This window comes from Platalea leucorodia, assembly GCF_965183815.1.
Source record: "Platalea leucorodia genome assembly, chromosome: 3".
NCBI classification, from domain to species: Eukaryota; Metazoa; Chordata; class Aves; order Pelecaniformes; family Threskiornithidae; genus Platalea; species Platalea leucorodia.
In genome coordinates, this window is record NC_138825.1 from 21,976,443 (window position 1) to 21,990,622 (window position 14,180).

The 14,180-nt window shown below is 39.0% G+C and overlaps 1 protein-coding gene across 3 annotated transcripts in view; it reads right to left on the reverse strand.

Annotated features, from left to right (window-relative positions):
* Window positions 1–3,380: 3,380 nt before the first annotated feature.
* Window positions 3,381–14,180, reverse strand: part of DISP1 (dispatched RND transporter family member 1) — a gene marked incomplete at its 3' end in the record, with an annotated part of 93,389 nt that continues 82,589 nt past the window's right edge. For all 3 annotated transcript variants that reach the window (XM_082306576.1, XM_082306578.1, XM_082306577.1), the window contains 2 exons: window positions 12,086–12,183; window positions 3,381–7,025 (listed from right to left, as the gene is read on the reverse strand). In XM_082306576.1, the coding sequence (XP_082162702.1) occupies window positions 3,381–7,025; window positions 12,086–12,183 (3,743 nt within the window). The remainder of the gene's footprint in view (window positions 7,026–12,085; window positions 12,184–14,180) is intronic.

The window sequence follows — 14,180 nt, forward strand, 5'->3', positions numbered from 1 at the left end:
AATCACTGTATTACCCACACTATAAATGCAATTGTAATCTGAAAAACACCAACCCTAAGGACAATACAGATAACTAAGGTATCTAATATTTTAAATATAATTTTTTTTTCCTTGGGTGAGCTGAATTTGAGAGAGTTGGTCTCAGATGCAAGTCCCACTCCCAGGAAGATTCTGGATTGTATTCTTTATTCCTGAAGAAAGCCTATTAGCAACTTCAGAGCCACAAACAGATCACTGTCTTCCCACATAAAGTCTCTCTTTCCTCCCTTGGATAATCAAAGAGATGTCACCTTAAAGACTCGCTGCACATACAAGTTACGGTAAATCCTAGACTTTGAAAAGGCAGAAAGGTTGTCTGTTATGTCCCAAGCTACATGTCATTACTGCCAGAACAATTACCAAATACCCTGCCCAATTTGGTAAATACTCCAGCATGGGTTATCCATAGAAATAAAGCTCTATGTCTTCTAAAGCCAGGACCCTGTCACTTCTCGGAGGAAGGGCTAACCAGTGCCAGTGGTAGAGCCCTTACCCCAAGTGGGCAGCCTACAAGAGAAGCACCCCACTTAGCCAGCGTGGCGTGCACGCATCCAGATTCACTATAAGATCCCAATGCAAGGGAGGACCTCAGTGACAGCAAAGCAGTTAATGGAAATTAGAGAGTATTCTAGGCTCACCAGCTTCCCTTGGGACTTGGCAATCATTGGCAAGTCTTAGAGAGACGTCTCAGTAGGATGTAATGGTCCTTGTTAAGATTTCCTGGAGTGGAGCAGGATCCCACCTCTCCTTGCTTGCTCCTAGTAGCCTGTAAAAACTTAATTATTATTAATTTTTTTTTCTCTCTCATGAGTTTTCTGGGCATAGAGTAATGCATAGCCTCATCAGCCTTCAGCTGTCACTGGAACCAGCTCCTGTTCTCTTCCACTCTCCAGGAGTTGTATTGGCTTGGATTTTAGAGTCTATGCATGAATTGACATAGATGTGGCACATGCACACAGTGCTACATACATAAATATTAAACTTATCTATTTCAATGATTGCTCCTTGTCCAGCTAAATGATTTGGAAAGAATAAAGCAGTTAGCAGGGAGGCAATGGCAAAGTCACAAAAGGCAAATACAACAGCGATACTGTTCGCTAGCCAAGTACATTAGCTCATTTTAATCTTTTCTAAGAGTACATTACATCGCAACTCCTTATCTGCCCCATTTTTTTCACTGTACTGGCCTTTAAGAACATATAAATCATAATGAAAATACAACATTAATCTCTGTCGCTTACCTCACCATTATAAAAACAGTTATTAATATAAGCAGTCAAAAGGGGTTTCCTTATACAGAATGCAGTTATGGAAAACTGGCTTAGAAAAAAACCTCGCTTTTGAGCTCATCAGCTCACAATGTCCTATGTTATGTAGATGCGTTAGCTGGGGACCTCTCCTAAGGCCCATGTCTCAAAGGCACAGCTGTGAATGACAGCTGATGTGACAGGCACTACATAAGCATTACATGCTGCTTTGGCAAGGTCTGACCGCAGGTCAATTAAACTATCATAACATTGTTTTTATTTCAGGACGATTTATTGCTTACCACGTTACATACACCCCTCACAGAAACCGCACTCGAGCAGGTGCAGTGGTCACGAAGAAAGATGGACAATAGCAACAGCAACAGCCCAGCTTATTTCTTTTCCCTTTTAATTTCTTTAGATTGCTAGCACTGCAAGTCTTAGCTCTTTATAATTAATGGCCTCTATGGTGCACAGAAAATCCTTGAATTGCTCTCATTACAAACATTTAGAAAGAATCTGGCTGTAAACTGAGTTATGAGTTTTAAAAGAACTAAAAGCGAGTTTTATTTTACATCTAAGACAGAGTGCTACTCTTCTTAAACCATGTAAAACTATTTTAGCTTTTTCTGTGGATTTCACCCTCTTATTCTGTTCCAGCCACTGGGATATATAAGCAGTAGCATCGCTACTCCCAGACAAACCAAAGTCATTTGGTGTACGATACTAATTTTCTACGTCCCTTCAACATGAATATCAGAACAGAAAAAGCCAGGCTTTTCCTCCAGTGATTCATAACACACCAAGTACATGGTATCACATCGGTCCATGAAATCTATCTTCTGTTATCTGTGTATCGTAAATCAACGTAATCAGCATAACCAAACGATTATATGAGGAGAGATTTGTCATTAAGGTGCACAGCAATTATGACACAGTACACAGTTCCAGCTCTCAAATCCACTCTCCCTGAATGATGAGACCAGCAAGTATTCCCATGACCAAACCACAGCTGTCATTTAACTAAACCCTGTAGTTACACAAATACGACGTCTGAAATCCAATGTCTTGGTTACACGGTTTAGCTCAGTATTTGTAACTACATCTTGGAACTTCTCTGGGTAAGAAAACTCAGAGCACAATATTTTAATTTATGTATTTCAGCCTTTTGAATTGACAATCTGATACTACTGACAGTAAGTCTAGAACATGTGCATTAACTATGCCTTTCTCCACAGTAGGTTTACTTCTAATTTCCATACTTTGTGGGAAAAAGTTCAGTATCGCAAGGCACTTCATGCCCAATTTTTTAACTCCTGATTTTAGATACACACATATGTCATACACATGATTTATGCTTTTCTTGTCGTCACTGAGAAGTAAATAATGTTCACTTACTGTTGTTTCCACCTGTATTCTCCGGTATTTAATGGTAAAGTCTATGCAGTAACTGCCAGAAAGGGCATTTTAAAATGTTTTACTGCGCTATATACACAGATACGCAACAACGGCGGTACCAGTGCTGTTGACCTCCAAGAGCTTTTCTTTAGGTTCTGTTAGGATAAATAGTTAAAGATATTCCCAAAACAGGCTAGCCTGCAGAGCTGGTCTTTCACACAATCCTGAATGAACGCAGCTATAGTCCTGCCGCTGCTCCAAGGTGCGCACAAGCCTGCCAAGGTGGCAGCAGAACAAAGGTAAATAAATGATGTACTCTGAAAACGTGGCAAACTCAGTCTGCCCCAAACGTTATCGATCTCACAAGCCCCGGCTTCAGAAAAGGAAGAGTTTCTTTGTAATGCTTTATGTATGTCTTCAGATGGTTTATAAGGAGAATTCAAACTCTAATGCCCTGGGACAAAAACTAAATTAAGCATAATTCAGCTTATGAGTTATAGCAAAAAAACATTCTGGACAACATCAGGTTTTACTACATGTAATGGCTTTATGAAATGCATAAATGTTACTGTTCTATAAAATACATTTTTCATTCCAAAAGGCAAATTATAATTCATATTTATCCAGGACTTTCCTTTTTAGTGTTTTAAACTCACTTTTAAAAGAAAGACACAGGATTGCCAAATCAAAGATTTATTATAGTGTTTTTATTAACAAACTTTCATTGGAAAGTTCTGGGCGCATTAACATAGGAGGCACATTGGCTTCGATGTTTGGCATTTGACAGTCAACAGAATTGCACTTCACTGGGATAGCCTTGCTACAACAGCGCGAATTTTCATGGCAACCCTCGTAGCGAGCCTCTCTCGCTGACCTATTCAGCAGATGTTTTTTGTCATTTTGGTCAGCCTTCAAAACCCGGTCATTCTGCAAAGAATGCTGATCTATCTTGCTCTCAGCTTTCTTTTTCTGCTTTGACAGAGAGGCTTTCTTGCTTTCAACCCCATTCGCTTCTGTACCACCCTTTTCATCACACATGTCTGTCTGCTGACAGAATCCCTTTTGGTTATTCGACACACTGTTCTCACATTCAGAGCAACGCACTATTAGAGGTCCTGCGTTTCGGCAGAGACACTGTGAGGAGCTCATCACCTTCGGAACAGTTCTTACAGTTTCCTCTGGGTTTTGATGAGCATGTGAATCTGTCCTATTTATTCTTTGATGTGCCTGAAACTGTTGCACAGACTGGAGGAAAAAATTTTTAGGCAGCGAGTTCTGCGTCATCGTTCTTTTGAGCCTTCCTTGAAGGCAACTGCAGTGGAGGACATGCTGGACTGGATGCATGTAACCTTCGGCAGCTTGCTGTAAAGCATTTACAGGAGCTACAGAGCTTTGGATCTGTACGGTTCCCGGTGAAGGAGAACACTGGTAACAGAAGGTGTCACTTAGCTGTTGACACGAGTGTGGACTCCACTTCACTGCCACTTGCTTATATGCATCAGGACAGCTACACTGCCTGTTTTGAGAGAAAATGGGGCATATGGTGTGTTGGTCAATAGATGTCTGTAGCATAGCTGAACTAGCAACATTTTTTATGCTTCTACTCACTTCGCTATTATAGGCCGAATGCATAGGCATACATGGGTTTTGGGGCCTGCTGCTGAAGAGCTCTGAGCAGATATGAGTTTCTTCATAAGTCACTTTCTCTGCAGGGTTACAGATACTGGTTTGTGACGCCAGAGGCTCGAGCTCATAGTGCTCATGCTCCATTTCTGGTTTTTGACTTCTGGAGTCCAGCTGATATTTGCTAACAGGATGTGATTTATTTTGACCTCTGCCTCCTTGGGCTGCTGAAAAGGTCTGAGAGAAGGCATTACACCGCAATTTTTTTGGTAGTGGGATCTGGCCACAAGTGCCCTGGGGTCCAAGGCATCGGCACATGCACTGGAAGAAGAACGTTGCAAAAGCCCAACTAATGCACATTATAAGCATCATAAAAGTGCCAAGCTGTGTGTATGCCAACACTGTAGAGGGCATCATCATTGCTCCAGCTACAAATGTAGTCAATGCAGCCATTGCAATAGCAGAACCCATACGGCTTAAAGAAAAAATGACTTTTCCCTCCCGGTCAGGGTCAGGGGCTAAGCGATAAGCCACTCCATAATGAACAGCAAAGTCAACAGATAAGCCAACAGCCACCGAAATAGTGACAGATTCTAACACATTTAGCTCCCATCCAAGAAGAACCAGAGAACCTACAGTGACAAAAATAGTTCCAGCTATTGAAACTATTGCATAGAGGCTTATAATTATATTCCAAGTTGTAAGAAGCATTACACTAAATGCAACAGCAACTGAAAGACCCATGGCAATCAGAGTACCATCAGAAAGACTGTCCTGAAGATCGTAAAATTCAAGGTTACTCACAAACCAACCATTGCTAAGACCTTCAGGAGCAGAACTAAGCTCACTCGAAATCCATGAGTCCACCTCTTTGTAGAACTGATGCATTTTCTCATAAGCCAGCGTGAAGAGGTAGGTGCTTTGGAACTCCAACACCACTGCCCTGATGGTGTCATTCAGGTCAAAGCGAGGCCCTGGGGTTTTACTATCTAAATGGTACCCTGTGCTTCTTTCTAGCTCCATTATAGCTCTCTTGATACATAATTCAAAAACTTCTTGTTTGTATGGAAAGCTCCAGTGGCTGCAGCAGGGGTAAAGAGATGGCTCATCGCAGTCTTGATTTTCCATCCACTGCTTAAATGTTTCAATGAAGCAGCTTGTGAAGTCTTGTTCGTCAGTCTGATAATAAAATGTTTGATTTCTTAACTTCTGACAGAAACGTAAAATCCAAACCTGTGAAGCTGGGCTAGCGATACTAAAACTGCTATCTAGCTGCAGCTTTCCTTTACTTTTAGGGTTTAAAGGGTCACCATTATCCTCAGGTGTGACACCCCAGATTACTGTAATTGGCATGTGGAGCTCTTCTCCATGGTGGACACGTTCAAACATAAAAAGCTTTTTGTATTCTGCATCATATCGTTCAAATGGGTGAGAAGACCTAAATACCTGAAACTCAGAGAGCTCCAATGACGGCAATTTCATCTTTGGATTTACACACACGATATATGCTCCACCAATTGTTAAGGCAAGGAACCAGAAAAGCCAAATATATCGAAATTTGATAACAATGCATGGCAAAACCTTTTCAAAAAATATCCTGGATGCTTCTGAGACTGCAAAAATAATCTTGTGGAACATTTGGCACAACACTGTCCAGCAGTTTTTGTTGTTGTATACCCTCTGCTGAGGTTTCTTAAAGCAACTGAAAATATTGAGAAGATATCGTTCATGTAATACAACTACAGCAGGTAGCCAGGTAACCATCAAAACATAATTCACCAAAATGGCAGTGCCGGCATAAACACCAAAACACCTGATTGCTGTGATATTGCTGACATAATTAGCATAGAAGGCAGCAGCGGTAGTAAAACTCGTGACAAACATGGAAAGAGCAGCGTGCTGCAACGTGATGCTCACTGTCTCAGAGGTTCCAGCATGAGGTTTGTCAAATTTTGTGTAGTTCCAGACATCACATAAGACAAAAGCATCATCTGCTCCAATCCCAACAAGAATAATCAATGCTGTGAGATTCATGAATGGAAAGAACTCAAAATTAAATACTACCCGATAGAGAAAATAAGAAATAATCAAGGAACTAATTATTGCAAACATAGTCATCAGCGTGATAAACATGGACTTCGTGTATACACACATAACTAATAAAACAATTACAATGGCTATGGCAGGATACACAGTATCCATCAACAGGTAATCTTGAAACAATCTATGTTTTATTCCAAACTCAATCCCTGTGACGGTTGTTACACCATCAGAAGCGTTCCAGTTCTCAAAGTTATCTAGGTAAATACTCATCATGCTTTCCCCTTTCTCAGTCGGAGAGAAGAGCATGCTGTATTTTAAAGCTGGTAAGACATAGTCAGCTGTCTTTGGGCTTAGAAAATCCTTGTCCACTAGATAGTGCAGGATCTGGTAAACGGCGTTGTACTTGGTACATTTGCGAGGCACATTTGTACACTTGAGTTGGTCTTTCCTTTTGGCATTCATATCCCAGCAGTCCGGCCCCAGGGTTCCGTTGTAGTAGTATTTGGCACATGTGCGAAGCAGCTTTAGGGTGTGAGAGACATCCCGTTCTACAATTTTTTGACACGACGACCTGTTGTTTAGAATAGCAATATAGTTGCCCAGTGTCCAGCTGGGACAGCACGAAGCAGCAGTGGCTCTCTGGCAGAGATCGCCAAACTGGGAATGGGATCTGATCTGTATAAAGACAGGCAGGGCAGAAAATCCAGTTTAAAGTAATAGGCTGAATTACCAGAAACATTCATCTGCAAAAAAAAAAATCCCAAAGTGATGAAAATTCAGCTTACGGTCCTTTTGTGTTAACGTTTTAAATTCTTATTTCCACACACGTTGTTTTTGATCAGTATTCTCTTACGCTCAGCAGACTAAACCAGCAGTAACTCAGTATACTGACTTGTCACAGCAGCATAAAATTGGCAGAAATGTTAAGGATATTGTAATTCTACTCTTTGAAGATGCACTGAGGAGTTTTTTTTTTTTTCCAGACTGAGAACTGTTAACTCTCTTCTATTATCTCATGCTATACTCCTGAAAATAAACAAATCAGCCATATATCAATGAAGTTTCATTCTGCTTGGGATCACATACTGAAGTTCCAAGGAGAGGCAGGGACTTACCATCCGGAAAGAAAGGATGTGACAGCTTTACAATGACTTCCATCATCTGACCTCTCTTCTACAACCCTCACTTTATGAGTCTTTTTTAGCTCTTGTACAGCTGACAGACATTTCCCCCAACCAGGTCAGCCTGCCACCCAGGCACTGTGTCCCCCGAAGTCATGCAGGATTTCCAAGGCCCAAGCACAAGGTAACTCCACTGTGGCATGAAGCAGCGCAAAATAAGCCCTGCTACACAGAGACAACAGTCGTGCCTCTGAACGCTGCACCCACCGTGGGACGAAGTCCCAAGAGTTGGCTCAGGAGCGGAGCGGAGGAAGACGCAGCAGCAGCAAGGCCAGAGAAGTCACAGGGACAAGCAGGCGCTGGGGGCAAGTGCAGACAGGGCACAGAGCTGGGTCATGGGGGAGGACTGCTGTTGTCAGCTCGAGTGACTGCCCAAAGCCTAGGAACTCCTACCAGAGCTTTACAAAAATGATAGCAATTTTAACGTTTTGGTTAAGGACTCTCCTTAGCTAAATGAGTGTTAAGCCCTTATGGGGATACTGTTCTTTCACTTCAAGAATATTTCAGGTTTAGTTGAAACCAGTAAGAGCATGACTTGGCTAAACCACCATAAGGCACTTCTAGGCAAAACTGAAAGTATCTATAAAATAGAACTGAAACTCTTAAGTAACGAGGTTAGATCAGGGAAATTTTATCAAGTTGGGAAAACTCAATCTTGATAGGGCACAGGGAATATAAGTCTTAAGAGCCAGAACTGCTGGCTTATTATATGTGACAAATTAGAATTAATCCTTCAAATAGTTACATATATGTAAGATTTTAGTCTTAATCAAGTTACATAGAATGAACATATATTAATACAGTCACATTAATAAAGCCATGTGCTTAACAGTTTACAGGATTGGGCCCTGAAACCATTACCCATGTATGATTTAAATTCAGGTGATCTGAAATGCACCACTTTGCTGCTGGTTTGGTTTTTTTGTTTGGTTTTTTTTTTAGCAAAATTGCACAGGTTTATTATTAGCAATCCTTTATAGTGTACACAAAAAAACTGCACTTGGGGATTCTCATGGCAGTTATAAAAGCTTTAATATGGACTTAATTTTGTCACCCAGTTTCTGAACAATAACAAAGTGGCATTCCAAAAAACCAGGATAATTCACATTTGATTGTTTCCAGATAAAAACACTCACATATGCAAACTCAGGAAAAACTAAACAACCTACTAAATAAAAGGAAGCACTGGAATAGCATATCTATATTTTTCATGGCACATCTCCAGGTTAATCCTATGAGGATATAATAGGCTAATGGGGAGGAAAGGATTGTATTGTCTTCTCTATGTATTCAAGTTCAAGATGGGACAATGAGGTTTATGTGCTGTTCTTCAACACTTGCTGAAGGCCATAAACATTCACTGGCAAAGTAACTGTTGCCAAAGATAAAGTAACATGAGCTGGCAGCTGGAAATTAGAAATTAAAATACAAAATTTAGCTCCGGATAGCTCATTAAAATACTACATAAAATGTTAATATATTGTAGCATTGGGCTTTGTTGGTGATCCAAAGGAACTGAAAAGGCCACTTTGCTGTTGCCAGACTTGGTCTGCCACTGGCAACACGTTCATTTATTTTGGAACAAGCAAGGAAACTAAGCTGTGCAACCTGCGCACATGCTGTATCTGTGGGCAGATCTGCCCAAATGGATCTGCCCAGTGACAGAGAACCACAAATACACGGTTTTGGGGAAGCAGTCTGAGGAGATCATTTACAGTCTTTGAAGTTTATAAAATAACTGTTTACAGTTTTTGGGGAAAACACTCTGCAATTAACAGGTGAAAAAAAGGGCTGCTCTTATCCAAGTAGTAAAAAATTAGAACACCTCCTATAGCTATTTTGTATATAAAGTTTCCATGAAGATTATAGGACTACCATATGCTGAGCAGCTGCAGGATGGAGCCCCTAAGTGTCAGTAAAACATATAGTTAAAGTAGTTACAAGCAGATGGGAATCCAATTAACACATAGGGGATATATTGTTAGTTCATACTAAAGCAAATACTAGTTGGTGCTGAAATCCTGCTTATCATGAGAAAAATACATAAATTCTAAGGTTTCCATTTTCAGAAAATAGTGCTGATTTTCCTGTCTTCAAATACAGAAAGCTTTGCCACTTATTTCAACAGAATTGTGGCCCTAAACAAACATGAATTCAACAACAAAAGTCACTACAGCCAGAAGAGAGTCTGTAAGACCAGAAGGTCACTGAAGTCACCAGTTTCTTCTGATAGCTGCAGTGCAAGTCAGCATCCTCTCTAGGGACTGGCTACAGCAGAACTTAGCATTCAGAAGTGGGGCATATCACAGCACTGCACGAGTTCTAAAAAATGTTAGAATTGCTTAGAAATTGTTAGAAAGTGTTAAAATTGTTTAAACATGTTATTTTTAAATAACAAGCATTCTTTAAAAAAATGAATGAAAAAAGCTTCAGCTCTTTCTGAGCCCTGAGTACCTAATTTTTATTATAAATTTACATACAGCCCAGCAATAATTGCAAAATGTAACCATATCAATTTGTTTTGTCTACTAAGTAGCTAAAAATCAATGCTGCTATTATGATGTACTTTCTGCTCACCTGAGTGTTCAATTACTGTATTCTTAAGTAAATACCTAAATTACAAAAAAGATCCACAGAAACATTATCTGCAACAAAATTCTCTACAAATATCTACACAACTGTGGGTGTAGCTGAAGTAGCCAACATTTAATTTTCTGAAGTGTTCTTATTTCAAAGGAAGAGCTATGTTTATGGATAAAAGATGTGCACTGCTTGTTTTCTGAAGTAGTTTCATCCTTCCCTCAGAAAGTAAAGCAGTATTTGAAATAATACGTTATTATAAAAGTGTGCATATAGGGAGGAAAAAAAATAAAAATTTCTCAGTAGTAATGCAACCATTACAGAAATTATTCTTCAGAGGTAATTAACTGTCTTTATTCTGTTATACAGAAATAATTTTTTTTTTAATTCAGACTGCATTGCTTTGCAGTGATCTATACTACCTGGGATTTACCTGCATCAGCTGTCTATGTGACTGGACTTCTACAGTTAAATGCACAGATTAGCATCTCCTCCCTAACTATCAATTTTTACCCTTGTAAAAGGTTATTCTCCACTGTATCTCCTGACTGAACTGGTGATATGATAGCAACTGGTTTAGTTTAAATACTGTACTTTGCTCACTTGGCTCATTCTGACTGAAAGAGATAAAGGGTAATCACATGAGCCATCCTGTCGGGGCAATAATCTCTGGTGGGGAAATAAGGAACATTTCATGAGCATGCGAGGACAAAAACCACTTACACCAACAGAGGCCAACCAGGACAAAATGCCTGTCAGCAGACTGCCAAGGGAGATTCATTACACAATGTTTCACTACAGCTCAACGTTTTAAGCAAGCAAATGCCAGCTGTTAGGGAAAACAGTCTGGGAATTTGCTAAATTAATACAATTGTCTAAAAGGCAATGATAAACAAATCTAATAAGTAAAATACTCCTCATGAAATAAATGTAGTATAATATGAAGTTAATTGTTTATGATTATTTTTGTTTTGGAGAAGAAAAAATTGGAAATAAATGGATCATTATTAATAGAAGAAAAACATATTACTTCATTTCTGTACAAAGTCACTAGTACACAAAAATTTTTGGTTACTCAGTCAGTAGTTCAAAGGAGTTCACTCCAGCAAGTGACAAGCTTATATTTTACAAATGTACTATCTGAATGCTTATTTTATTTTAGCCTTTGTCAGTTAACTTCTATCAGTTGAAACCGGACATCGATTTCAATCAGCGCATTAAATTATCTTCTAAGACATGTAAATGAAGCTATGGTAGCCTCTGAAGCTGGATATTAAAATGGTTATTTTGACTATGCAAGGTACTGAGCACAAGGAAAGCCAAGAAAAATCACAACGGGGCCAGATAGACCTGGCCAAAATATCTTCTTTCATTTTCTCAGTTTTAAAGAGAAAATCAAAATTACTCTGAAAGTATCAATATCCACATCTAATTAATTGGGCTATATTTCTAGCTACTGTATCTATGTTCCTTTGATGTCCATCTGCCAACCTATTGTCTTTTGACCCCCCCCAAAAAAAAAAAAAAAAAAAAAAAAAATCTGAGTGACCCACTGGGTGTCAGGGAAACCTGCATATGCTGTGAGGATGCAGCTAGTTCATCTGAAGGTGAAAAAGCAAGAAAAATTAATTATTTTCTGGGAAACAAGAACAAAAATCCGTGGAATAATATTCTAAGAGGAAACACACAGCAAAAGTGAAGATAGTCCTTTCTGCAAAGAAACTTCTGAAGCAACCCTCCTCCACCCCATTCTGGATGGTATTAGTAGCAAAACCAAATAAATTCCCCTATATAATCTGAGTTACAATTGAAAGTTGTTTTTTAACTTTGTCTGCATGCTGACTGACCATTCGAAAAGGATGTGAACAACGTGAAGTCCTCTCATATGCTACTGGATGGCAACGAGCAGCAAAACAAAAAGTTTCAAATACATGCTTCATATCTGCAATTTAAACAAATACCATCTTTACTTACCCTCAAGTTATCTACATTGCACATTGATTTAATTGCATTCAAATTCCATAAATTTTCTCCTTCTGTTGATGTAAACACCACTCGTGAATAGCGATCACCTGAAATTACAGGAGGGTGGTTTTATAGATTGTTTGGGTGTGTCTGGTATCAAAAGACTGAGGCAAAATCCCACCATTCAACTGACACAGATGAAATCTTTGTCAGGTCATGGGAATCCACCTCCTTTTCAAGATGAGCTATTTATCGGTAAGACTCAGTCCACATGAAAGTGTCAGTTTCCTTAAAGTGCTTATAGTAAATACGGCATCTTCAATACTATATACCACCTAGAAGCTCTACAGACTTCTATTCAAGCAAACTATCTTCTGAAATATGACAAACAAAAATCAAAAGATCTAATCAGCAAACTATGAAATTGTTGGCACAGCATAATGCAGTACGCAGATAACAGTAATCAAAGGCTGATTTAGTAAGTCATTTGGGAATATAAATAATAATTATAAAGCTGTCTCTACAAGAATGTTTTTGCTTTAGAAGCAAATAACTGCAGTGGAAATTGTTGTGATATCCTTGAGGCCGTTTTTAAGAATTCTACAGTTTAGGCACATACAGCTTAAATTACAAATTAAATCACATTTATTAGAAGACAGCTTTTAGGAAAGGAAATAATTACTTAGTGGCAGTGAGATCTTTATGCATAGCTAACAAGGGAAACATATACACAAACATAAATGTATGGTACTGCGTAACACAATATGGTGCTTTGGGTTAAGAAACATTACCACATTAATTACAATATTCCAAAAAACAAAAGGCTGAATTTTTCCCACTACTGTGAATGTGCAGAATTTTCGCCTTTCATGAGACTGTAATGAAAAGACTCAGGGGTAGTGCTTTATGATCTCTGACCGTGCTTTAGGATCAAGGAAACTGAAATCTGCAGATCCTGGAGCAGACAAAGAAAGATACCAGGAATGACAAAAATGGGTCAAGAGGAAATCAACTGTTTTTCTTTACATAATGGACTGGCAAACTTTCCCATAGAAGCACAATTCCTTCATGACTGCCACAACTGAGACTACACAGAAACAGTAGTGGAAAGAATGAAAGTGAGACTATGCAGAAACAGCGGGCAGGATAAGAGGAGTTAATTCTGCTTCAAGTTGCAGTTAATGCTCAGCAGAGTTTCGAGTACGTTTCCTCTTCCTTACACAAGATCTGCTCAGTCTAATTTGGTTCTGCTCACAGGAGCAGAAATGACGACCTTGCTCACATCCTCTCACTTAGATGTAAGACCATACCGTAACCGAAAAAAAAAATCATAAATCTGTTTTTCACCCCGTTTTTTACTGGCCATTGCTCTCTCAGATCAAGTAATATAAACAAATAATTTCACAATTACGTTTTTGTGTTCTGTTATCAGTCCTCACATATTGAAGCAGCTGCAAAAGAGCCCAGGTCATTATATGAATAATGGCAAGATCTACATCTGCTAATGCATGCTCTCTGCCAGAACAGGACTTATCAAAGTTTTGCAGTATGCCTTGTAAAAAGTCAATAAAGATTTCTTTGTCTTTTTTGTCCTCTAGTTTAACTTAGACAGCTTCATAAGCCTTCAGTACTTTAAGGTGGGGTTTTTTTTGTTTGTTTCTTTGAGAGGAGTGTTTTGTTTGGGTTGGTTTTTTTTTTTAATATGTGTGTAGTTTTTTTTGTGCGTGGTTTTTTTTCTCCTAAACGAACCCCTAAATTCTGTACAAGATATGACCTGTGGATGTCTTTTAGGACATACACAGGAAAAGCGTTTTGATTTAGGCTTTTTAGAGTTAAGTTAATGGCACAGATAAAACACAACTTCTTCCCTAGTGTGAATTAAGTGCTACCTATATAGTCACACACAAAACACTGCTTTTGCAATGATCAGCATTACCAATAACTAATAAAAATCTTTACAGGAAATAGAAACACTTAAAGGAAGCACTTTAAGTAAATGCAGTTGCTTCCTAGGAAGAACCAATAGAACACAACATTTCAGCCCAATTTCTTCAGACTTCTGCACACAGAAAGAAGGTGCTTATCATGAAGCATACTAAACAAA